General features: G+C 43.3%; 2 protein-coding genes across 4 annotated transcripts in view; both read right to left on the minus strand.

Annotated features, from left to right (window-relative positions):
• Nucleotides 1-1,120: 1,120 nt before the first annotated feature.
• On the minus strand, nt 1,121-6,458 carry LOC308411839 (mitochondrial glycine transporter A-like). Of its 2 annotated transcripts, none has more exons than XM_080905877.1 (8): nt 6,245-6,458; nt 4,745-4,853; nt 4,149-4,273; nt 3,866-3,950; nt 3,575-3,754; nt 2,587-2,755; nt 2,315-2,475; nt 1,121-2,196 (listed from the first exon to the last, which is right to left on the minus strand). In XM_080905877.1, the coding sequence occupies exons 2-8, from the start codon at nt 4,757-4,759 to the stop codon at nt 2,074-2,076; spliced, it is 858 nt and encodes a 285-aa protein (XP_080762003.1). In that variant the 5' UTR covers nt 4,760-4,853; nt 6,245-6,458; the 3' UTR covers nt 1,121-2,073. The 2 variants fall into 2 exon arrangements, with proteins under 2 accessions (XP_080762003.1, XP_080762002.1); XM_080905876.1 differs by having other exon boundaries at nt 4,745-4,939.
• A 776-nt stretch (nt 6,459-7,234) lies between these two features.
• The window catches only part of LOC308411210 (myosin-9-like), a 32,776-nt gene continuing 14,283 nt past the window's right edge, over nt 7,235-25,727 (minus strand). The window contains exons 3-41 of one of the 2 annotated variants that reach the window (XM_080905028.1): nt 24,745-24,901; nt 23,685-23,712; nt 23,482-23,575; nt 22,863-22,883; nt 21,573-21,665; nt 21,425-21,488; nt 21,206-21,304; nt 20,942-21,085; nt 20,744-20,839; nt 20,387-20,658; nt 20,012-20,185; nt 19,756-19,929; nt 19,540-19,654; nt 18,270-18,457; nt 17,766-17,887; nt 17,573-17,642; nt 17,328-17,488; nt 17,103-17,211; nt 16,843-16,974; nt 16,288-16,494; nt 16,057-16,194; nt 15,816-15,939; nt 15,522-15,693; nt 15,195-15,407; nt 14,949-15,093; nt 14,663-14,869; nt 14,391-14,495; nt 13,759-13,911; nt 13,368-13,616; nt 13,060-13,272; nt 12,752-12,964; nt 12,204-12,365; nt 11,985-12,113; nt 11,802-11,890; nt 11,579-11,702; nt 11,258-11,466; nt 10,960-11,068; nt 10,487-10,659; nt 7,235-8,850 (exon numbers count right to left, since the gene is read on the minus strand). In XM_080905028.1, coding sequence (XP_080761154.1) covers nt 8,733-8,850; nt 10,487-10,659; nt 10,960-11,068; nt 11,258-11,466; nt 11,579-11,702; nt 11,802-11,890; nt 11,985-12,113; nt 12,204-12,365; nt 12,752-12,964; nt 13,060-13,272; nt 13,368-13,616; nt 13,759-13,911; nt 14,391-14,495; nt 14,663-14,869; nt 14,949-15,093; nt 15,195-15,407; nt 15,522-15,693; nt 15,816-15,939; nt 16,057-16,194; nt 16,288-16,494; nt 16,843-16,974; nt 17,103-17,211; nt 17,328-17,488; nt 17,573-17,642; nt 17,766-17,887; nt 18,270-18,457; nt 19,540-19,654; nt 19,756-19,929; nt 20,012-20,185; nt 20,387-20,658; nt 20,744-20,839; nt 20,942-21,085; nt 21,206-21,304; nt 21,425-21,488; nt 21,573-21,665; nt 22,863-22,883; nt 23,482-23,575; nt 23,685-23,712; nt 24,745-24,901 — 5,565 coding nt within the window. In that variant the 3' untranslated portion in view covers nt 7,235-8,732. The remainder of the gene's footprint in view (nt 8,851-10,486; nt 10,660-10,959; nt 11,069-11,257; nt 11,467-11,578; nt 11,703-11,801; nt 11,891-11,984; nt 12,114-12,203; nt 12,366-12,751; nt 12,965-13,059; nt 13,273-13,367; nt 13,617-13,758; nt 13,912-14,390; nt 14,496-14,662; nt 14,870-14,948; nt 15,094-15,194; nt 15,408-15,521; nt 15,694-15,815; nt 15,940-16,056; nt 16,195-16,287; nt 16,495-16,842; nt 16,975-17,102; nt 17,212-17,327; nt 17,489-17,572; nt 17,643-17,765; nt 17,888-18,269; nt 18,458-19,539; nt 19,655-19,755; nt 19,930-20,011; nt 20,186-20,386; nt 20,659-20,743; nt 20,840-20,941; nt 21,086-21,205; nt 21,305-21,424; nt 21,489-21,572; nt 21,666-22,862; nt 22,884-23,481; nt 23,576-23,684; nt 23,713-24,744; nt 24,902-25,727) is intronic. The other variant, XM_080905029.1, reaches the window with a different exon arrangement.

The raw sequence follows: 25,727 nt of genomic DNA on the forward strand, positions 1-25,727 counted from the left end.
AGTCTGATGGTAGGGTCAGAATTTGGTATGAAAAGCATGAAAGCATGGATCCATTCTGTCTTGTGATATGAAGGCTATTTTCATGGCCCCTTAGTACCAACTGTGCATCATTTTAATGCCACAGCCTGTTGTTACTAACCATGTCTATCCCTTTATAACCACAGTGTACCAGTCTTCTGATAGCTGCTTCCCAAAGGGATAACACACACCATGCCACACATTTCAACTTTTCATGAACATGACAGCAAGTTCACTGCACTCAAATGGCTTCCAGTCACCTCATTATGGAGCAACATCTCTGAGGGAGGTTTTCTGCAACCTGTTGCAGAATTAATGCCGTTATGAAGGCAAAAGGGTCCAGCCTGGTACTAGCTTAGGTGCACATAACAGAGTAATCAGTACTGAACTCGAGCTTAAAATTCAGGCATGACTTTTGGTCCATCCATCCATTCGCTTCCGCTTGTCCTTTTCAGGGTCGCGGGGGGCGCTGGAGCCTATCCCAGCTGTCATTGGGCGAGAGGCAGGGTACACCCTGGACAGGTCGCCAGTCTGTCGCAGGGCTAACACATAGGGACAGACAACCATTCACACCTAGTGGCAATTTGGATTATCCAATTAACCTATCCCCACAAGCTGCATGTCTTTGGACGGTGGGAGGAAGCCGGAGTACCCGGAGAGAACCCACGCAAACACGGGGAGAACATGCAAACTCCACACAGAAAGACCCCGGCCTGATGGTGGAATTGAACTCAGGACCTTCTTGCTGTGCGGCAACAGTGCTAACCACCGTGCCACCCCTTCACCCATTCACACACACATTCACACACTGGTGATGGCAAGCTACATTGTAGCCACAGCCACCCTGGGGCGCACTGACAGAGGCGAGGCTGCCGGACACTGGCGCCACCGGGCCCTCTGACCACCACCAGTAGGCAACGGGTGAAGTGTCTTGCCCAAGGACACAACGACCGAGACTATCCAAGCCGGGGCTCGAACCGGCAACCTTCCGATTACAAGGCGAACTCCTAACTCTTGAGCCACGATCGCCCCTGAAAATGACCAAAATGACTTTTGGTCATTTTCTCCTAATAAAATTAACACAGAGATGAAATTTTCCAATAACTTTATTTTGTTTGACATGTTTAAAAAGTGAAAACGTCTGCATGAAAAACCACTTTTAACAAATATCAAAAGACTCCAAAGACATTTTAAGGCAGATGAATTTTTGGCAAATGCACGTGTCAAGTGAGCACACACTTAAATAAAGTATCAGAATATAAATAACACTGTTACACATGGAGACTCACAATCTTGTCTTTAAGAAGCTCTCTAGATTTTGAACATATGCTGAGGTTAAAGTGCATAAGTCTGGGCTTAATCTGGCTCACTGCCTGTAGTAGTCATGGGCTGAGTCATTGCACACAGCATGCAAACATCTGAGGCTTTGGAAATCCCACTCAGACCAGGGTTTCCCTGCCATTCAAAGAGTTTTAGAACACTGTGGAGAGACACAGACATTGTTTCTGCATACAGTCCAAATCTTATTTGTAGCCCTACAACAGCCAGGCTAGTGTGTAGTGAACATTTCCCAGTTAATCTGCACTCAAAAGCATTTGATCTGCCAAGTTTAACCTGCAGATTGCGAAGACTCCTAAATATGTGGAAGTGAATTTACAACAAGAAGGAAGAAACCATTTGTCACAAAAAGCCCCCCAGGAGCACACGCAAAACTCTGAAGGGATTTCTCAAACATGGTCCAAATAGTTGGAGCAAAATCACCAAAGTTTGTGTAATTAGTAGTGCAGTAGAAAAATATCAGAGCATTTTTGTATCATCTTGAAAGTCTTTTTAAAGTTATATTGCACATTCTGACCTTCAGACACACCCAGTAAGACACTAAATGTACAGGAGACCTCCCACATGTCTCTTAGACTCTGAGTGAAATCGGTCACTGAAAGCTTCTGACACGCTAACGAGCACTGCAGTAGTTCCAGTTCCTTCCTGTGCGCTCATTCACTGCAACTCCATCTATATCTCTTCTTCCTTTTACAACATTTTCAACATTGATCACTTTCAGGACTTCAGCCCAATGTGCGCCATCATTTGTTCATAAACGGTCCACGCCATGGCCGCCATCATGGTCCTCCTCAGAGACCGAGGAACGGCCCCTCTGAAGAAGCCCTGGAGTCCATATTCCTTAGAGAGTGAGAGCAAAGTGAGGCATGCAGCTGATTAAAACCAGCTTATTCAACACGATACATGGAACGCAATTTTAAAACCACAGCAGAGCAAGAAGGAAGATTGAGACAGCTACCATATAGATGTATCTGATGGCCTCTGCTGTCTTGAGTTGCGGATTCACTTGGACATGTGTTTTGACCACATCAGCAGGCTGAGTGATGAGGGAGGCCAACACGCCAGCCAGAACCCCGCAGCTGAAGTTAGCCACAGGAGCCGCAGGAGACGTGCTGATCTCTAAAAGGAAGATAGGCCAGCATGTGTATTTAAATGAACACCAAGAAGAACTCCAAATGCGAATATTTCTCGTTCTTAAGCTACTAAATGTCTCTCTGAGTCCATACTTACCTTTGGGGAGTGAGGCTTTGGTCTGGCTGTAGAACATGACGTAGATGCCGGAGAAAGGAACGTCTCTGAGGAGAGTGGCCATGAGGCCGGAGAACAGAGCCGCGGGACCTTCAGTTTGGCACACGCTGCGCAGAGCCCCTATCACACTCCCGTAACTGTACCTGCCACACTGAAACACAAAGACGTCTGGTTCAGTTCATGCATAAAACAGCACAATATGAACGCAACGCTAAAGTGAAAGCACGCTGCACAGGTCAAACAATAATATCAATGAAGTAAACATTTGTCTACATATATGTTTTCTTCACATACAAGCTGCACAGATGCATTTTTGTTTTAAAGAATTTCTTTCACTTCAGAAGAATAATCAATTGAAATTATACCAAATTCTATCTATTTTTTTAACACAGTATTATAGAAACATATTCTATTTATTTTAGGCTTTTCAAAAAATCTTATATTCATGAATTACTTCATGTAAGTACACGCAGAAGCTCTGGGGTTTAGCTCATGTGAAGAGAGGGTATCTGACACACCTTTTTCACCCTTCTTCCACATACAATGAAACGACTGAGCACCGCCTACTTCAGTCAGAGTCATTATCAGAGTTACACGTGACTGAGGTCTATAAAGAACAGGCTATAAAACACATACACCAAAAAGGCAACACTGGTGCTATGAATAAAGCAACTGAGAAATATGCAGCAGAAAATCTACACTGCTGTATCTATAGTTAGTACGCGCTGACTCAGCAGGAAATCCATAAATCACTTATCAGCACTAATCAGCGAATACACAGAGCCACGAGACAATTTTAAACCTAAACTGAATATAACCTGCTCCAGACAGATTATGTGTTCAGCACCAGGTTTCCATGGCAACCTAGAGAGCCACCAGGTGACATTGAAATCTCCGACTTGAAGTTCGACATACCTCACTAACCAATTAACCTCGCTTCGTAGTACACCCCTCTCTGGACACTGCTTACTTCAAAACGTGTCTTGACGACAGTAACCGGCAGCATCACTACCCCCGCCACCGTCCGGGCTCCGCCCCCCAGCAGCACAGCCTCCGCGGCCCCTGGGCATCTGTCCTGTAAGAAGTGCTGCTTCAGAGAGTAGTAGGTGCTGAAGTAGATCCCAACTCCTGGGATGGTCCGGACGAAGGACTAAAGGAGCAGACGGAGGAGAGAGACTGTCAGATGCATGGTGGCTCACACAGCAGGAATTTGTGACTAAATCTGTACACGAGGTAGACTCGAGTATACAGAAGCTCTAACCGGTGAAACTCCTTTCCAGAGTCCCAGCAGCCTCTCTGTCCGCACCACACTGAGGAGCACCGACACCATCCCCACTCTGCCCGAACTGAAGAAACAATACAGGCATCAGATAAGATGACCGAAAGCCAAAAACAGTCAACGCTGCTGCTATGTGTGCGGCCTATAAAGGTCAATCAATGTCATGCTTTTTGAGTTCACCCAGTCAATAAATAAATAAAATCAGCTTTTGGATCTTATGAGACAGGAAAGCATGCGACACTGACAACTGTGCATGCACACTCACCCAGGCTGCACGCCGGTCTGCAGAGTCTGCAGACGGGTCTTGACCAGGTCGAGAGGCTGGAACAGCAGCGTGGAGCAGGTTCCACTGAGGGAGCCACACATGAAGGCTTTGATGGCCGGGTGCACCTGAGGGTTGTGGGGGAGGGGGGCAAATTTCATTTGCATTTCTAGTTAAAATCCTGACTGTCATGACTATGCCTACAGAGCATATTTCTGTCTCTTTAATGCACACTTACAACAACAAACTACTTAGATGTAATCGCCACTGACAGTGACTCTATTAAACCATGTTTATATTTTGTAAATAAATAATTTAATACCACTTCAATATTCCAACCGTCTTTTCCCCTATAACGCCCAGCCTCACAGTACCATTCACATGTGATGTAACAACAGAGTTTGCTCCCTCAGCTTAATGACTCAGCAGCTCTTCTTCACCTTAACCGCCGTCAGACTCTTAGACCGTGGATTAGTTAATCAGTATTTCCAAAAGTTATCAGTCAGACAGGACGCCCTGATCTCAAGTTACCTAATAAGGATGTACGCACTGATAAGGATGGAGCTTCTGATGTAACAAAACGGAGATCTAATACTCACCACTAAAAGTTCCATGTTTCTTCTCGAGGGTCACTTCTCAAGACGTTTTTGCAATACACTAAACCTTCTGGCTTCCTCCCCTCGTTGCCGTCCACTGAAATGTCTCCCTCTGATTAGAGGGAGAAAGAGGAGTTACTCACACTGGCCTTCCAGGAGCAGGGATGGAGAGATGGTGAGGGAGCGCAGCTCTGCTGTCTGAATGAGGGGACAGTGCGCACACAGAATAGATAAAGCTTGCCTGACCAACACCGTGTGTCCTATTTGCCCCCACCCGATACACAAGGCCACTCATTAACTGACCAAAGATCAGCATGCTACAAATTAGGATAGACCCGGTGCATGAGACACTGCTGCGTGTCCTTCACGAGACTGTGAAGAGCGTGAGCGAGTACGTCAAAAGTAAAGACTGTTCGCACTTGTTTTGAGCACAGTGTCCAAAAACAGTTCCACAGTGTACATAAGAGACACAGCTAGCGCTGGAAAGCCCTGTGAGCTGGCATTCTGCACTTAAGTGTAAGCAAAGAAAACACTGGCTGTCCTTAGAAATAAAACCCTTACATCACTGTTTGCATTTTTTTCAACATAAGATGTTGAGATGATGAAATACAGCACAGGGTGATAAAGAGAATGAAGCACCATCAGGTAGGAGGGAGAAGCATGCATAAAATTAATAGGAAACAAACAACTGTAGACTGTGCGGTGATCTCATTCTCAGGAATATTTCAGCACACACAATTACTTTAAATCTCCAATTTCTATGTGTTCCACATGTGTGTTAAGATTCATTTACTGTCTATCCAGGGCTTCCAAGCAGGCTGCTTTGATGAGCAGAAAATAATAAGCACTTATTTAAGATGAAAGAAAATTAAAATACATCGAAAGCAGGCTCCAAATGTGCAATGTCCAAATTAAGTCAAGAGCCAGAGACATATAAAACAAGTTATAAAGACAGAGATATAACACTGTTTGATATGCTAAATAACATTAAAAATAAAAAAAAGAAGTAAAGAAGACCGAGGAGGGATCCTTGTGGAACATCTGTACTACTGGGCTTTCAGACTAAAATCTAAGGTCTGAAGATAATAATGTAATTTCATCTACATGGAGCTAGCACACATCCTTTCCAGTCGAATTTACTGATTTTACTTGAATCACTTAAGTCATGCAAATCATGCAAAGTTGTGGATTTTATGCATAATAAAAACGCCAAAAACAAGATACTGTAACCCAACAATCTAATTACACCAACAGTTTTTATAATCGTGCCAAAGACCAGATGTGCTGATTTTTGTGTTTAAAATACATTTCGTCTTCCCACTATGGCGTTTATATTGAAAAGGGGGCCTACTTCAGGTGTCTCCTTCGACTTTCCGCAGGACTTCTGACAGATTAGCTGACAACACGTTTTCAAAAACATTTTTTTTAAAAAGAGCGCGTTGATGAAAATCGTGTGTGTAATGTTGTGTATTGAGGCTCTGCTGAGCGCTCCCTCTAACGCACCTTTAACTATAGTCCACCAATTGTTTTTCTCTCCCCGCCGAAGTCCAAATAAATAACATCAACGAAGTTACGCTTGAGCGCAAATTCTTCTAATTGACTACTCTAAGCAGGGCGAAGACAAACCTCACCACCACTCCCCACTAAAGAGCTGCAATGTACCACCAAACCTGACAGCCGCCTCTCTAGCTCTCTGCGATAAGCCCAAACCGGCCGGTTCCTGTTCTCAGACGCAGCGTGTCGAAACTACGCGGAAGCACCGCCCATCTGCGATACAGCCTTCTGATTGGTTAAACAGCTTCTGGCTGTGACGTGCGCAAGATAAGGGCGCCTCTCCGGGAAGCCAGGGTGAGTAAAAAGAAAAAAAAGACTATTTTTTAAGTTAAATTTAAATTAAATTACTAATTAACTTAAAAAAATTACAATGTATTTATTTGAACGGAACGAAACATGTTTTGAGTTTTTATTGAAATGAAACTATACCAAATAAATTTAAAACAAAAATGAGTGAGGTAATTTCCCCCCTAAATTAGAACCAAGTCAATTGTAGGATAGATAGTATAATAAAAAACTGAAATACACAAAAGTACAACTAGCAGTCATTTAGCCAACAGCAGTACTTGTAGCATTTTCACAGTCAACTGTTTAGGACTCTAATTTACACATAACCTTTCTCTCCTTTTAAGTTACCGTCTATTAGTGTCTAAACTAGAAATAAAATATCTTTCATCCACGTTTACTCTTACTCAGTTAAACCGGTTCTGACCTGCTTTTGCTCCTCCTCACGAGCATGATGGAAAACCCTGGCTGCCGTCTGCTGGTGGGGACGCAACACTTTATAAATAACAAATGTGATCCACCACTGAGCTGTCTGGTTCTGACCTTCAAACTTAACCCTTGTTCTTTCAGTGTGAACTCTGATGTAAACAAAAGAGTAAGCATTAGGGGGAAAAAAAGAAAAAAAAGAAAAGAAAAACGCAGACAGACAACACGTGGCAGTTTAGAAAGCATCTTTAATCGTAATAATTCCAACATTTCACAACATGATTTCCATTCCAGAGGTGCAGACAGAAAAACATTACAATAATCGAGATGCAGTTTATTTTTTCTCCCCCCCCTTTTGGATTTTCTTTAAGTGCGAAAGATGTGATTGTTTAAACTGTGAGCCGTAAGTCTTAAGTTACGACACATTCCTCTCACTTTCCAGCAGTGTGAGCCAAAAGCTACCTCGGGCACAGCTTGTTGGGGTTTCTCCATCATTTAGACACAGACTGCTCGTTTATCTGATACATCTACTCAGAACCTGGCGTATATGACATCTTAAAGGCCAGTCAGACTTTAGCATACAAGTGATAAATTACAATCCGTATCACATGAATGTGCCTTTGGTTTGTGATAAAAATCAGCAACTTCTGTCAACAAGCTGTACCCTGAGAATACAGTGTGTGCTGTGAGTAAAGAGACTACCCCACCACCCCATTTAAACTTTACCCTGAACATTAGCAAATAAACAAAACACTGATGGGGATAAACAGAAAAATAAATGACCCTGCCCAGGAGATTTCTGCTGCATTTAAGGCCTTTAGTGTGTGTTGGCTGTGTGCGCACACATACTAAATTGGGATGTGCACCGTGTATTCAAAACTTTCAAGCTTTGTGTCAATGAAACACTCAAATGCAGTGGTTTATGATAATATCTAGGCTAAAATGCCCCCCCTCCCCAACACAACCCAAATGCAGTGCTAAAAATCAGGAAATTTCAGCACAGTCGCAATCAAATACCTTCAATAGATTCACAAGTTGCCAATTTGTTGCTTGAAAGCCTTCAAATTTAATGTTTCCACATGAAATGTGTGTAACAAAATGATCAAGCCCAAAAAGCATAGTCACGAGTGCTAACTGCAGCTAAATTGCTAGAATACATTTCAGCATATAAACCACCTTTATAGACCAAGGCAAGAGCATAACAAACACGAAGCACTTCCTTTCTTAACCGTTATAAAAAATGTCTGCATACAAAAAAGAAAAAAGAAAACCCAAACTATTCTATAGATTGAGATATTACTTTGGTCCCCTTCCAGTAATCTGTCTTCATTTATCTATACTTCTTTTTCTTCAGTTAGAAAAATAGATCCTAAAGGGACTATTACACGTGGAATGTTTCCTTATAAAAATATTTTCATTTTTCCAAGAGAATGAAAAATTAAGCAACAGAGAAATTTGCCCCCCCCAAAAAACAAAAGTGTGTGTTTGTCAGTATGGTGATTGTCCCAGTTTAATGGCGTCTGGTGTGTGTGTCTGCATTGAGAATGCATAGATCGTCACTGCGAGAGAGAAAGAGCGAGATCAGATGTTAATCTGCATCCCTGTGGCTAATCTGGACAACATTTGTATGTTTGCGTCTCTGTTTTGGGAGTTACAGTAATGTGTGCTCATGTGTGTTTTTGGGTCTATTTATGGTGTAATTTTTAAACGAGTCGAGAGGCGCAGTTCATTCAGGCTTGGGCTCGGGGGTTTCACTCTTCACCTCGCTCTCCTCCTCACTATCACCGCCGCCACCACTGCTGCGAGGAATGGTGCGGCGTGTGGTGAAGGGGAGGTCACCACGCCTGAAAGAGAGAGAAAGGAATTTATAAATGAGAAAAAAAAAACAAAAACAAAAAAAACAAAAAAACAAAGAAGACATAAGTAATGTGTTTTTCGAACTAAAGTGCAATGTCTACAAAGAAATGTAAGAAAAAAAAAAATATTAACAAATATATTAAGGCTTATTTTGCAAATGGTCCCTAATTGACCATTTGCAAAAAGACATGATTTACCCTAATGTGTGAGGGTAAATCATGTCTTTTCTGATGTGCTCTCCTCCTCTACTGGATCACCCCAGGGTTGTTGCCTCTCTCCCCTTCTGTTCATTCTGTACACAAATGAGTGTCGCAGCAATTTCACAAACAGACACATCCTGAAGTTTGCTGATGACACAGTGATCGTGTGGGGGACGAGTCAGGCCATGGACAGGTTGTAGATGATTTTGTGAATTGGTGTGATGAGTCCTTCCTCTCACTTAACGTGTCAAAAACTAAAGACATGATTATTGATTTTAGGAAGTCCTCTTATAGCTCATCACCCACTATCATTAAAACTGCCGATATTGGGATCGTTGAGAGTTATAAATATCTAGGTGTGGTACTTGACCATAAACTGTGTTTTGAATCTCATGCTGATGCCACTACTAAAAAGTTCAACAAAGACTGTTCTTTTTAAGGAAAATGAGATCTTTTAACGTCTCATCTGAGATGTTGTCCTTGTTTTATAGAAGTTTTATCGAATCTGTGATGTCTTTTTGTATCGCTACCTGGTTTGGTAACCTGACGGTGAAGAATAAGAATCTGTTGGGACTTCTGGTAAAAACTGCTAGCAAAATTTCAGGGCGCTGGCAAGATGGACTTTTGGCCATTTACAATAGAAATGTGCTTAGAAAGGCTCATTCTATTATTAATTGTGTGAACCATCCACTTCACAGTGAGTTTGAGTTGTTGCCTTCCGGCCGCCGTTTTAGAGTACCTCCGAGGAGGACTAAAAGACTCCAGGTCTCTTTTATCCCTACTGCGTCTTGTCTCCTTAATGGCAAATAATTGTCCTTGAATTTTCTATCATTATTATTGTTATTATTGTTTTATAGTATTGTTCTGTTTGTTCTTATCCTCCTGCTGCTAAACTAATTTCCCCTTGTGGGACAATAAAGAAATTGAATTGAATTGAATAATTGAGGTTCAAGTCAAAACACTATCATGCAAAGTAAAGCGAAATGTGGAGATTATAGTCGTTTCAAGACAAACTGCCACAACTGCTAAATGGCCCTGTGTAGAGTTAGCAGATATCTCATCGTGTCTTGTGATATATCCTCATGTTTATTGCATGAGCGTGTAACCGTCAATATCCTGTCTACTATGTCAAATCCAAATGGCTGGCACAAGCAGAAGAGGGCAGCTGGGGGGAGGGCAGGTAGGCAGTTTGCCTGCTTCCTGCACTTTCAGCTGATCTGTGCAGGACTGCTACAGCAAGCTCAAGATGAGTATATATCTATCTTCTTAGTTAGCGTATTATTTGTCTTGTTAAGGTTGGTTTATAATGGAGCACTGTTTAAAAAAAAAAAAAAAAAAAAAAAAAAAAAAATTTCCCCCAGGGATCAATAAAGTATTCTGATAATAATGAAAGCCTCTGCTGTGTTACAGGTGCTTTTCTCACCTGAGCTTGCTCTTGAGGCTGTTGACTTCACGGTTCATGGCATCAGCAGACTCTGTGGCGTCCTCCAGCTCCCTCTGAAGTTTTCTTCGGCTGGCGTTGGCTCTCTGAGCCTCCTCCTCAGCCTCCTCCAGCTGACGCTTGAGCTGCTTCATGCGAGAGTTCAACTTGTCGACCTGAAGGAGAAGAGAAAATATAAATAAATAAATAAATAAATAAATAAATAAATAAATAAAAACAATTAAAAACTTTTGCTTGAGCCCAGATAAAGTTAGAAGCACAAAAACGTCTCCCTTTGATGAAGGCTACAAAGCTAATGTCAAAATAGATCTGATTTCGATTTGGAGCATTACATTATTTTCAATTCATTTAAATATTTGACTTGTTGCATAATGCACAGATATTCATAGTCATCATTGTAAATACTCAGAAAAGCCACAACAGGGAGACAGAGTTTACTGTAAAGAAACTCTCACCTGGTCCTTGTACTGCTCGGTGTTGCGCCTCTCGTCGTCCACCTGCAGGATGACTTCTTTTAGTTTCTTCTCGCTGCGTCTCACAAGTTTGGTGGCAGTCTGCCTCTCCCTGAGCCACAAACATAACAGTCAGACAAAAGACACTTTTTTTTTTTCCTAATATGGTCATCTCAGGCCCCACTAATCTGTGGATCTAACCTATTTACAAGAGATAGCCAATCAGAAGAAAGCTGGCTTAGCTGGAAGCAAGTCTGAAATAACAATTGTGTCCGTATGGTTCCGCTTCAGTGGCTTTTACCTGGTTTCTATATCCAGCTGTTCCTCCAGCTGAGCAATTTTAGCCTCCAGGGCGGCCATGTTGGCCTTGTACTTTGACTTGACCGTTCCCTCGAGCTCCTGCAGCTTCAGTTTCAGCTCCTTGTTCTGACGGTCGAGCTGGGAACGAGCCCCCTCGACACGCTGAGAGGTGCTGCGCTCTGCAGTCAGCTCCACGTTCATCTGGTCAGTCTGAATGTAAAAATTAATCAGTTATTTCCATTCTACATATTAAATGTTTAAGCATCTTTAGTCATCTGAACTTCAAATCAGAGTCTAAAAATGTTTGCATGTGTATACAAACCTGAAGCATTGCCTTCTTCAGCCTGTCGTTGACCAGCTCAGTGTTGCACTGCTCCTCCTCCAGCTCTTCCTCCAGCTGAGCAATACGAGCCTCCAGTCGCCTCCTCTCCTCTGCAACCTGAGCGCTAAAAAGAGGAAGGAGGGAGAGCAGAGATTAAATATGGCACAAGTAGAGATACTGAACACTTCTGGTCTGCTCATTTTACTGATGACTGAAGTCTTACTTCTTGGCGGCTTGGTTATTGATCTCATCCTGCAGCTCGTCTCTCTCCTGCTGGGCCTGCCTCTTTACTCGCTCTGCAGCCGCCAGCTCCTGCATAGCAATAAACAAGAAAATGCAGTGAGTTAAAGTAGATCACAGAGCAGGGGCACAGAACACAGAGGTGAATGAGTGAGTGTATGCCAACCTCCTGCATCTGGAGCATGTCAGCCTCCATGCCCTTTAGCTTCTTCTCAGTCTCCTTGCTCTGGGTGAGAATCTCATCTCTGGACAAGCGAGTGTCGTCCAGCTCCCGGATGAGATCTTTCATCTGGGCCTGAAGACAAAAACACGAGAAGAGTCAAAAAGCTGAGACCAAACCCCATGTTTCCTATTCAAAGATCAGATATAAAAAGGCAACACTCACCTGAAGTTTCTTCAACTGTTTCAGGGCCTCGTCACGGTTCTTGTTCGCCATGTCGATGGCTGCCTCAAGCTCCTTCAGGTCCAGCTCCAGCTTCTTGCGTCCAGCCACGGCAGCAGAACGCTGCTTCCTTTCATCCTCCAGCTCCATCTCCATCTCTCTCACCTGAAAGGCACGTCGATTTGATCAAAGCCAAGAAAAACTACACGTTCCTCTCCACTGATAACTTTTAAGCCCAACTTCAACTCATTTCTGACTTTATGCTACCGGGTGCTCATTCTGGTTCTTCCTGAAGTTCAACCAGCTAGCATTGAGACCTAATCAGAACGTTTTTAAGGTTGTAAGTACTTTTTCCTCCCGGAACAACTAAAAAATGCATTTTGTTATGAATTAGCAACAGCCGCCTCCTATTTACCCCCTCCTATTCCCAAACTGCCAGATTGTTGGTCTAAAACGCACTCGCTTTAGTCATGAGAATCAGAACACGCCTGCTTTCAACAATGCTGTACCTATATGTAGCAGCTAAATGTTGGATGGATGAATATTTGTACCTGTTTAACCAGTGCCCTCTTCTTCTCCTCTCCCATCTCATCGCGTCCTGCCAGGTCTCTCTCATACTGGGCTTTCATGGCCTGCATGTTGACCTCCAGGCGCAGCTTGGCGTCCTCTGTGGCCTGCAGCTCATCCTCCAGTTCCTCCAGCTGAGTCTTCATCTCCTCCAGCTGCTGCTCCATTGCACGTTTGGCCTTCTCCAACTCGTGGACCTGCATATAAGAACATTTATGATGAAAACCGAAGGATAGACAGCACTGGAGCAGAACATACCTCTACAGAGAAAAAGAAATGTTTCTTGACTTACGTTCTTGCCAACATCATCCTTGGAGGATACGAGGTCCTCCATTTCGGCCCGCAGCAGCTTGTTGTTGCGGTCCAGCTCTTCTTTCACCTCTCTCAGGGCTTCCAGCTCCCGGGTTAAAGCCAGTGTCCGGGTCTCCTTTTCTCTGGCTTCAGCTTCAGCTCTGTCACGCTCCTCTGCATAGCGACCAGAGATATTCTTCTCCTCTGCCAGCATCTACAGAAAAATCAACATGCAGCAGTGTTTTTATTTTGCTTTTCCTTCCACAAGACATTTTAATGGCTCTCTTATCTTGTGTATACTTGGCCTACCTGGTCAAACTTCTTCTGCTTCTTCTCGAGGTTGGACACGATCTGTCGGAGGTGGTCCTGGTCAACCTGCAGGTCATCCAACTCTTGCTGGAGACGCGTCTTTGTTTTATCCAACTTCTCGTAAGCGGCACATTTCTCCTCCAGGCGCTGGTTCACTCCCTCCAGGTCCCGCTGAAACTTCTTCTTTCCCTCCTCAGCACTTTCCAGAGAGCCAGCATCCTGCTCCGCCTTCTTCTTCAATTCAGCAAGCTGAGGGGGGGTAGGGATAAAGTCATGTCAGCTGTGTGATGGATTTGCGATTCAAACGACTGTGAGCTCCCACAGAAAACTAAATGCAGGTATTCTTTGCAGCAGGTTTGCGTCCTGCAATGTGAAGAAGTCGATGTTTTACCTGAGCCTGCACTGTTTGGAGCTGCCTCTCTACGTTCCTCTTGGCTTCTTCCTCCTCCTCCAGCTGTTCTTTCAGGTTGTTCTGTTCATCCTCGAGCTGGCGCAGCCGTGTGTTGACTGATAATTTCTGGCGCGTCTCTTCCTGCAGTAATTCCTGTTGAAATGACGGACAAGCAGAGTTACAGCAATGTTGTCACAGAGTCAGATGTTTATAACAGCCAATACTTTCATTTTTAAATATTTCTGCTAAAGGTTGCACTAAAAAGCTCTTCATACACTCTTCTTTTGTTAAGACTTTTAAACAACATGATTTAATGTGAAGCCAGTGTCTTCACAGTCAAGTCCGTCTGCTACAGTTCAACTTAAAAACTTCAAAGAAGACAAATACTTCATTGTTATAGTCTGGGGCTTTTTATCCCTTTAAAATAAAGACTTGTATTCATTGTACTTTCCCTACATGTCTTAAGACTGTACATATTAAGTAGAAACTAACAAACTTTAACTTTGCAGAAGATGTCTTCAGGTTTAGTCTATGCCAGTTTGCTCAAGAGTGATTATTATAAAAGAAACTAACAACAAAAGTATTAAACACTGTATTTGTTATGCATGCTTAACATCTGTGTGGCAGTGTACCTGAACGTCCTGCAGCTGGGATTCTACAGTAGAGCAGTCTTTGGCTGCCTTAATGGACTTGCCCTCCACCTCACTCAGCACGCTGTTAACATTCTCCAGTTCAGCCTGTGGACAAAAGAAAAAACAAAAACATGAACCACTGACAAGGACACACCATCACTCAACACTGAATTGTTAATCCCTGGCCTTCTATAAAAATGCAACTGCGATCATTCTGACAGCTCTCAGAAGGAATCACTATATCTGTTCTTAGCGCCTTCTAAGATTTGTACCTGCACTTTTGAGAGTTTCTCAGCCTGCTCCAGCCTCTGGCGCTCGCTCTCTGAGTGTTTGAGCTGCAGCTCCTGGACCTGGGCTTCGGCCTTCTTCCTGCGATGTTCTGACTCTCCTTTACCCTGCATCAGAGTCTGCAGCTCGATGGACAGCTCATTCCTCTCAGACTCCAGGGCCTGTTTGTTCTTCTCCACAGATGCTTTGTTCTGTAGACGGACAGTCAAACTGTAAAGGAAACTGACAAATGAGAAAAACTGAATCTGAATACCAGCTCTGAAAAATTACCCTCTTAGCCTGCTCCAGCTGCTCATTGAGCTCGTCAAAGGCCTGACTGTGTTTCTGTCTCAGGTCAGCAAGCTGCTGTTCGTGAAGTTTGCTTTCGTCATCAAGAGTCTTTTTAAGCTGGGCCACCTCAGTCTCACGTTTGCTCCTATGGAGGAAGAGGAGAGATTAGTCGACTTGTCTAAACACCACCCAACCAGATGTGTTGAGGTTTAGCTGTTATACTTGCTCCTATACTAATGTCTGTACCTGAGCTCTTGCTGAGCGGCAGTGGAGTCCAGAGTGTCCTCTAGCTCAGTCTTGAGGGCCTCCAGCTCTTCTCCCAGATCCCTGCGGTGTTTTTCTGCCTTGGCGCGGGCCTGCTTCTCCAGCTCCAAGTCCTCTTGGAGCTCGGAGAGCTGAGCTTCCAACTCACGGATCTTTTTCTGGGCCAGGTTCTTCTGTGCAGCCTCTTCCTCAATCCTTAAAGGGAGGAAGAAGTCAGGAAAAAAATAATTAGTGAAGAATTCCTAAATACACTGTTCAAATTAATATTTTTTAATCTGCAGGGCAAACATCTTAAGTGTTTACACAGACCTGGCCAGAGCTGCCTGGAGCTCTTCTTCCTTCTTAGCCAGCTGGGCACGGAGCTCAGCAATCTGGGCCTGCAGCTCAGAAATCTGATCGCTTGTCTCAGTAAAGTCACTCTCCATCTTGCGTCGGTTCTTCTCCAGCTCCTGACGCTGCTTCTCCTCCCTGCGCAGACGGTCTGGCAAAAAAAAGAAAGAAAAAAGAAAAAAAAATTTAATTACAGGGATGGAGGGAAAAAAAGATGCTGTATTACACACAAGTTGCATGATGCTCTCTGCTACTTTTGGGTTTTCTTCTCACCCTCCAAGTCTGTGATCATAGCCTCATGTTTGGTCTTGAGTTTCTGCAAGCTCTTGGATTTCTCCTCCTCCTCTGCCAGGTTGGTGGTGGCCTCAGAGATCCTCTCCTCCAGCAGCTTCTTCTCCTGTGCTCACAACAATGGTGAACAATATGAAACTATTAGTTTAGTATATTATCTTCAGAACAAATTCCTACTGTGCTTGATTTACACAGCTATCGTTTTCAATTCATCCATTCTGACCTTCATTAGTTTGTTGTTGTGGTCATCTAACACCATAACATCCTCTTCTATCTTCTTCATCTTTGCTTCCATGGTGACCTTCTCTAGCTGGAGCTTCTGTCTGGCTGCTTCCTCCTCATCCAGCTGCTGCTCCAAGTCCTGTGTGCAGATAAATGACGAGTTGGAGATTTAACATGGCAATACGCCCTCCATATTAAGATTTAAATTACCATGTTTTGTTTTCCTGCTTACAGAAATATTTTGCTGCATCTTTTTCTTCTCCGTTGCCAGGTGAGAGGCACGCTCCTCCTCCTCCTCCACTCGGGCCTCCAGGTCGTGGAGGATCTCTTCCAGCTCCTGCTTCTTGGCAGCAAGACGGGCTCTCATTTCCTCAGCTTCGGCACAGAGTTCTGTTTCTGCCTGAAGCTGCTCCTGCAGGGCCATCTTCTCAGCATTCAGCTACAAGCAACGGGAAATAGGTGTTTAAGAGACAAGTTCAGAAAAAAATGTCACCTAAAAAATTCAGAGCGATGTTATCCCTCATCACTGAATTCACCGCCTATATTTAAATCCTCTAATAGACCAAAACTCTGTCTCTTTCTGTGAGTTTATCTGATCCAGTTTATTGCTGTCCACCTGAATAAGTTCAGTTTCAAGTCGACTAGCTGAGCAGTTATTTTCTGGCATGACTTTCCCCACATGAGATGCTTTGACAACATGTGTAAATTATAGCTAAAGAAATAAACCAGGGTCACTGATAGAAGCCCTGCAACAGTGCCAGAAAGTGGACGAATGTTCGAAGTTTACCTGCTGGTGTTTGTCCACCATTTCCCGGATCTGCTGCTCAGCATGAAAATGCTTCTCTTTCACCTTATTCAGCTCTTCATCCTTGGCCTGCATCTCCTCCTCCTGCCTGCTGACTTGGAGCAGAGGCTTCACCTGAGGACAAACAAATGGGAGATGTGAAGAGTAAGAAAAGCCAAAACAAGGAGGAAAATTAAAGAGGAAAAAAAAAAAAAAAAACAGAACAAGTGCTATGAAGTTGCAGAGAGGACGCCGAGGCTCACCTTGGTGAAGAGCCTCCACCACTGCCAGTTCCTGAGTTTAAGATAAGCAGCGCAGTTCCTCTGGATCACCCTCATTGCAGTCAGCTGCTGCTGCCTCTTAGCAAAAGCCCTACAAGCAAACAGCAGAGTCACAACTCATATTCTCTAGAAGTGTAAAGTAACACACTTAAAGACAAGAATTACACTTTATATGTGTAATCTATATAATGACAAAAATGTTCTTACTTGCGGGCCACATAGCCTCTGCACCAGGCCTGGAAGCTGATTATGATGTCCGTGATCTTCATGTCCCTTTCCTCCTCCAGGTGAGCCAGGACTCCTGCTCGGAAGAAAACTTTGCTCTGGCCAATGCGGTAGAGGTTGGGATCCAGCTCCAGGCTTTTGATCTGTGAAGAAAGGGAATGATCAGTCACTCCGGCAGAGGAAGCAGGCATTATAAGGGTGTGATTAGAAGTTTAAAGCCTACTTACCATGAGCACACAGGCCTGCTTTCCATCCATGAAGCCCTTGGGAATAGCATTGGGGGTAAGGATTTCATACCTGAGGGAAACACAGGTGAAGAGCATATTGGGTTGTTTTTAAATAAATTAAAATGTGAAAAAAACAAAAAACAAAAAAAAAAAAACAAAAAAAACAACCCAGTGGGAACATTTATAGTCTTACCTCTGTCTGAACTCCTGGAAGACGATGCGGTTGGGGAAGCCCTGTCTGCAGATACGGATCCCCTCAAGCACACCATTACACCTCAGCTGATCCAGAACCAGGTGGGGGTCCAGTTTACCAGCCTGAGAAGAGGAAGATTTGCTGATTAAGAGTATGCTCTATTCTGCATATTAACATCTCTTCCTTTTCCAAGAGGAAAGACATTTGAGCCCCTGTTGGTGTTTCAGCTGCAAATGAAAATATGAGAATTGGGCCGAGTCGATCTGTGACAGCTTTAACAAAAACAAAACAAAACAAAACAAAAAAAAAAAACCATGACAGGTAAACCTGGTCAGAGTGCAACAACTCCTGGGTTCCTGACTCAAAATAAAATGTGCTCAGTGGTGTATTCTAGTGCAGACGTAACTGACAAACTTTACAATTGAACAACCCCATCTGCTAAGCATTTTCAGAGTTTCAGTTGCAGTGGCAACATCCAGTCAGATGCCCACGTTTCTGTAGTACCTTCTTCTCGTGGTTAGGGATGATGCAGCGAACAAAGTTGGGGTTTGTGTTCCTCAGTGTGGCCATCAGTTTGGACAGCTGCTCCTTGTACAGCTGGCCCACCGTGCGGAACATCCCTTTACGAGTCTTGAAAGCGCCATGCATCTCAGACATGCCAGTCACCTTATCTAGACCCACTATGCTGTCCACTGAACGAGGGGGGAAAACAGAAAGGAGAAGACATTATGTACAAAGTCAGCATGATTTGAATATTTCACCAGGCAAACTCAAATCAAATGCACATCAAAAAGGAGAATGAATATGAGCATTGTCTCTCCACCTCCTCTTGGTAAACACAACAGGAGAGAGAAGAGGTAGTTCACAAAACCAGCACCAGTGAAACGCCACACAATCACACACAAAAGTGCATGTGGAGAGGGGAACAAATCAGGAAGGAGGCTGACAGAGGGAGTCGCACAAGGCCAGTGAAGTGTGGAAAGAACACACCCAAAATTTAAAGAACAAAACATGTATAAAGTGCAGTGAGTGGAGAGAGTTCATTACTGAAACTGACAGCTTGTTGCTTTTGAAAATGTGTGCGATGACTGATTTAAATATGTATGTGCCTGAGAAGGTGACAAACATTGGCGGTTGCAGTGGGCATGTACTTTTGTGGTGACATTAAAAAACACCAAACCCATGCAGGATATACCCATTGCTGCAGTACCCATGACCAACACCAGGAGTCCCCAAACAACACTATCACACAGAGGGAGAAAAGGAGAGTTCAATGACAGAGCAACAAGTGGCAAGACCACCAGAAGATTTTGCTACTGCACACACAGCTGATTTTAGAGCAACACAAAATACACTTTTGGTTGATAAAGCTGGGAGAACGAGGGGATGAAAACATTTTTGAGAAAGAACAGGACCAAAAGGAGGAAGAAATACTAAAGAAATGAAAGAAACCTTTTTTCACCTGGATCTGAGTGCAGAATAGGAAAACGCTGATAAAAATAGGCTCTCTGACAATTATGTACCTCTGAGATGCAGTAAAAGACAAAAATGAGAAAAAGTGGGGCCACACAGGGGAAGGAATGGAAGGAAAACCACCAACGGGATTTGAGGAAAAAAATAATTTAAAAAAGGTAAAAAACAAAGGTCCACACACCAGACAGTAAGAGAGAAAAAAAAAAAAAGCACTATGAAGCAACATGATTATATTCCCATATCTTAGAGGGGCAGCGATTCCTGGGTTAAAGGCAAAAACAAGGCATCTGCCTCGACTCACCATCCTTCCAGAGCTCAGACACAAACTTGTCTGTGGACTGGTTGAGCAGTGAAGCCACATTGTCATTCAAGGGATCCATGTTCTTCAGCAGCCATTCGCCTGCCTTGTAGTCTACCTGTAGAGTGACACCAGACAGGAAGTGTCAAGTTTTTGGGTTTTTTTTTAATGATAGAAATATGTTGATGTAAACAGCATAATGAACTAAGCGATGTTTACCTTGCCAGCATAATGGATAATGCAGAAATCTGCTTCATCCTTCAGTTTCTTGGGCTTGAAGAATTTGGGATGTGTTCCCTGCTCCTGGAGCACCTTCTCCACAAAGCTCTTGTCTGTGGCCTTAGGGAACCAGCACTCCTCATCCAGCAAAGCCAGGATACCCGGGGGGCTGGCCTGGGACAGACGAGAGCACATGAGTCAAACCAACAAAGACGCTCAGAGGACCAACATAGTTACAGCAGATCAGAAAACTCACTGGCTTCTCAATGAGTTCGATACAGGGCTGCAGGTCGAGGCCAAAGTCAATGAAACTCCACTCGATGCCCTCCCTCTGGTACTCCTCTTGCTCCAGGATGAACATGGTGTGGTTGAAGAGCTGCTGCAGCTTCTCGTTGGTGTAGTTGATGCACAGCTGCTCAAATGAGTTCAGCTGGAGACATGGAGGGAAAGAAAATGCTTAAGAAATATCGTGGGGCTGCATGCTGTTACAACAGACGGCCATGAACATGAGTGCTCAGCTATCACATAGCTGATATACAATTAATATACGTTAATTATACAATTATCTGCAGCGAGTGTGGTGCTTGATGGAGAGGTAATTATATTTTTAAAAACTGCCTTGTGTGTTTACCTCGAAGATCTCAAAGCCAGCAATATCCAAGATGCCAATGAAAGAGGCTCCCTGTCTCTTGGTCTTGTCGAGTGCTTTGTTGATCCTCATGACGAGCCAGCGGAACATCCTCTCATATGTGGCCTTAGCGAGGGCTTCCACGGCAAACTCTGCTTGCTCCTGAGTCTGAGCCTTCTGGACATAGTCTCGACCCACCTTGATTCTGGGTGACAGGATGGCCCTGGTGAAGTCTGTGACATTCATGCCCATGAGGTGGCATACCTTCTGGGCAGCTATTGAGAAAACGAGGGAAAGAGAATGAGTAGTGCAGGATGGAAGAGTGACATTTTAAAATTAATGTGCAGAGTGCTCGCTTACCTGTGTTATCAGGCATGGAGGCTTGGTCTGTATGACGCTCCTTCTTAAAGCTCATGTTTCCAAGCTGCAGAACAGATGCCACCACCTTCAACAGACCTGCACACGGAAAACAGCAAAATTAATTAACATGGCAAGAGTTACATTAAGCTGGTAATACACAGAGACACACATGCACAGAAACAAAAGCTGTCGTCTTACCAATTTGCTCATCCTCTGGAATACCCATGATCCTGAAGGCGTCCATGGTCTCTGTGAACAGATCCTTGTCCTGCTGGCCCGGAATTGTGACGTTCCCATTGGAAAGAAAACGGTAGTTGTTGTAATTTTCCAGGAGGAGATCACCTGAAATCAAACAGCAAAGGAAAAGTTAAAAAAAACAAAAAACAAAAACATCAAGTCACCAAATGCTTGAGGAAACTGCACCATCTTTAAACAGAGATTTTTGTTTAATGTGCTGCTTACTGCGCAATTTGTCTCCAGCCCCTGTGAGCAAGTAGTAGAAGATGTGAAAGGTCCTCTCTTCTTTGGCCTGGCGAATGGCACGAGATTTCTCCAACAAGTCTAGAGGTCGGTGTGTCAAGGACAACTTCTGATACTACCACAGAAAAGCTCTTGAACATGTTTAAGACTTCTTTAGTAATAATAACATAAAAGGCAACAACCTGACAGCATTAAGGATACAAGTTTCAATATTGGCACCAACGATGTAACCATTGACATCAAAATTGATTCTGATGAATTTTCCCTGGTGGTGTGGAGGAAAAAATGTTTAAGTGAAAGTGGTATTTAGAAGAAATCATAAACAAAGGCTGTAGCAGTTAATTCTTACGAATCTGGAGGAATTGTCATTTTTGACAGTCTTGGCATTTCCAAAGGCTTCTAGAATGGGGTTAGCCTGCAGCAGCTGCTTCTCCAGCTCCCCCTAGTGGAAAGGAACAGAATTGCAATGCAAAACATAAGACGCAGGTACATCCATACAGGTAATTTCTCAGCCATGGATTCATATCCAACAAGACCATAAATCATTAAAATTAACCTCTTAAGCCCCAACGCCTAATCAATCTCCTGCCTTTTGCCCCCGTATCTGGGGTCGTTGGGGCTTAAGAGGTTAATCTGTGTATTGTGAGGGCTTCACATGCTAATCTGACATTTACTATAAAGTTACTTATGATTACAAAAAAGCAGAGGCGGGCGTTTTGCATATACCCATAATATACTTACATCTGAGACGGCAACATAAAGAACAAGACATTTAAACAAAAAGCGATAAGATTGATACCACATACACACATATACATACACCAGCAGCACACATCACACCCAAGCATTTTATCCCAACACGCAACGACATGTTAGCGTTTAAACTGACAAAGACCCCAAAACCCTGAGACTGTCAATAACCCGTCACCTGTTATTCAAAGCAGAGGAGTCCAGTGAACCGCAAGCACAAAACAAGTTGTCGTTTCTATTTCAGTACTTTAATAACTCTTTCCTTCAAAAAAAACCCCACATATACACCATGCTTAATGCAGAATTTAACCTTTGAATTTTAAGTCAATCTTAACCAGTTCTCATATTATATCACTGTCAGTTAGCTTTTTATGAAAGCAAATGGTGTCCCCCAGCCAAATGAGTACAACTTCCTCAAGTGCATGTTAGGTCATTACACAACATGTATGCAGCTTAGGATATCTGTCCAAGCAAAAAAAAAAGAAAAAAGAAAAAAGAAAGAAAAAGAAAAAAAAAAAAAGCGACTTTGGAATCATCGGCACATACAAAGTAGCAACAAAACCTGTGAAAAGTTCAACCAGACAAATGTAAATACATCCATCATAGCAAAAGAAGCTCAAGCAAAGACCCCACCCTCTTTATCCTGCCATTGTCTGGCTGAATTTTTCACAGGAACACATACGGCTGCCGCTGAGCTGCAAACAAACTTCCTCCATACTTCCTATTGGCTGGCAAGACACGTAACCCCTGCCCTTGATACAAAGTGACTCCCATAATAGTGCGGTCCAGCGAGGGGGGAGAGAGAAGAGGATGGGCGTGGTAGAAGGAGGACTGTGATGACAGAAGCAGGTGGGGAGGAAGAGTGAATGAAGGGGGAGGGTTAACTCACATGTGACAGGACCAAGTTGTTCTGTTGATGGGAGAGAGAAATACAACAACCTCAAAAAGGGACGATAGATGTGGTTTTCAGTAAACCCCTGTGGGTGGGTTTTAGCAGCATCTATCGCAGCGCTGACAGGCCAGATAACAGTAGTGTGACGTAATGCTTGACTGCTTGGCAGAGTTTTATTTCTACTGACAAGTTGCAGTAAAAAGTGAAGTAAACCCAAACACATAGTAGATTAAGTTAGGTCTCTGGTCTATATGAAGTGTGACAGGAGGGCCTGAATGTACACTACTGTTTTCTGTGCCTGCAGGGTCGTTATTTTCATTGCCACACATTTTTCCTTGATGGTCTTTCTGTGCAGCTTTACCAACAGCAATTTTGCTCTGTTTCCTGTAGAAAATGAGCGGCTTGAAGGCAACAATGTAATGATTGATTCACAATCAGATAGTGTGCATACTAATTACAGTTAAAATGAAAATAAGTAGATCCAGGGTGCACGGAGGAAAAGGATGATTACTTGAATTTACAGGAGTAAAACAGCTGGGAGTGAAGTGAGATGAATGAATGTGATAAACAATGGAGGTCTGAAGGTTCGAATGCAAGTATCAGCTGCAAGACTGACCTGATCTTTTTTGGTCTTGTGAGAGGAGGCGATGTGAGCGAGATACTGGATGACCTTCTTCGTGTTCTCTGTCTTACCAGCACCAGACTCGCCTCTACAGACACAAACAGGAGAAAATAAAATAGTCAGTGGACTGATTCAACACTGAGAGGACATCTTCTGTAATGTGACCACTGTTGATGTGTTCATCATCTATAACTTACGTGCACAGGATGGACTGGTCTTCACGATCTGCACAAAAAAAAAAAAAAAAAAAAAAAAAAAAAAAAAAAAAAAAAAAAAGAATTGAATATGTACCCACTGAACAACAATTCTGCATATACAAAATGAACATAAGTTATCGTTACAGTGCAAGACCTTTTTTGTCTATACGACAGGAAGTTCATTGACCACAGAGAGGAAATGAATATCCGGCTTCCTGCGACAGTGAAGACGTGCTTGGGTCTAAGTAACCTTTTTTAATTACTGCAGCGCCTCCTCAAATGAAGAGCATTGAAGGGACAGAGTGTAGCTTGGGTGGACTGAACAACAATATGCACAACAGTGGCCTTAATGTCCAGCTGCTGTGGTGCATGCAGGAGTAATTAAAACATACAATACAATTGCTATGCAGGAAACACCGAGAACTGTCTCGATGGTAATTCACAGAGTCGCAAAAAAACACTGCATAATTATGTGACACGGCAGTAGTAAGAGGGGGGGGCGGCACAGGAAATCTGCACTAGCAGAGTTTTGTCAGGAAATTTGCTCAACATAATGGCTGTAAGCTACTGTACAGGCTCAAACATGGTGTAAATTCATAAATGTTGAAAATTTATTTTATATCCCATGTGTATATTTCCAATGAGTGAGCAACAAATTTTATTAGCTTGAGCTGAGAGATTCTGATGGCACAAGCTGGAAAAGTGTAATTCTCAGAGGGTCTCAAACAACATTCTGCAACCAGTGGTCCCCTGGATCTTCCATGCAGAGCCAAAATACAGAGTACTCTTATACCCTGCATTCATTGTTTAAAAGAAGTAATGACACAAACAATCAGCCAGTGTTGATCAAAGCTGTGCCACTCAGAACACCAGTTTCACAATGTTATGTCTGGGAATGTTAGACAGGAACTGTATTTTTTGGTGTGGAAATGTTCGAGAATTTCAAACATTTAACAGCAAACGAAATATATTTTCATGATAGCACGTCGCCACCACTTCCTTTTCTTTAAATGCCGTCATACAATTCTCATCTCGACAGGCAGCTGGGACCGTGTCTTACCCTGCATCATGCTTCTGTAAGCCGTGTCAGTGATGGCGTAGATGTGGGGTGGCATTTCATGCCTCTTTTTGCCCTTGTACATGTCAACGATCTCCTCTGAGTAGATGGGCAGGTTCTTGTAGGGGTTTATGACGACACAGAAGAGGCCAGAGTATGTCTGCAAAGTGGATGAGAATTAAACAATTAAAGAAGCGCTCTTCGCCTGAACTGGAGAAAGAAACCTGTGAAACAGACTGGATGTGTTTATGTGATCAGAGATTTGCATCCCTCCGCATTACTGAATTAATATAAATGGCCAGTTCGCATTAAAGGAAAGGGCTTCCGCAGCTTCTCGATAACAAGGACTTCCCATCTTCAGTTTAAAATTCTCATGAACTCTTATTTGTAATCCTCCTGTGTTATGGAATATTAACCCCACCCTGCTGCAAGTTTAAACTGATGACTGATCTTGGCATTATAAAAAGTACAGCTATTTGACAAGCCAGCCAAGTCATATACACAAAAAAAAACAATGTTTTCTCAGAGTCAGACATTAAAATTCCCTGTTTATTCATTTCTATAAAACTAATAAGTCATGTATCTTGTATATCTGGACTCATCTCTCCTCATAGCATAACAAATAAAGTTGTTGTTTTTTTTTTGTTTGTTTTTTTAAATATTTCGCATTCCTGAGCTGCCCTCCCAATTTCTTTGTACCAGGCATCTCTCCCTCTGTTGTACACCCGCGTTCCCCTGGGAGATGGTCAATTTCATGACTACAGAGCCTGGAGCCACTCAAACCGACCGTAGCCTGGGTCTCTGGAGGGAGGGGTACAACGGGCTGTGTTGATATGACCGGGTCACACATCACAGAGTCAAAGAGGCCAAAAATCACTCCCAGCCCAGATGGAGTAAATAACATTCATTACGGGGGCAGCAAGAGCAGTTACAACATAATTTACATTCCATGTTCATCTCTGCCAAAACTGTTTTTCATATCTCTC

This window comes from Rhamphochromis sp. 'chilingali' (assembly GCF_963969265.1).
Source record: "Rhamphochromis sp. 'chilingali' genome assembly, chromosome: 15".
Classification (NCBI taxonomy): Eukaryota; Metazoa; Chordata; class Actinopteri; order Cichliformes; family Cichlidae; genus Rhamphochromis; species Rhamphochromis sp. 'chilingali'.

Coding starts and splice junctions, on each gene's coding strand:
- LOC308411839 (XM_080905877.1), bottom strand. Junction 3,951..4,148: donor CAGACCGGCGTGCAGCCTGG/GTGAGTGTGCAT, acceptor TTGTTTCTTCAG/TTCGGGCAGAGTGGGGATGG. Junction 3,755..3,865: donor TCTGGAAAGGAGTTTCACCG/GTTAGAGCTTCT, acceptor CTGCTCCTTTAG/TCCTTCGTCCGGACCATCCC.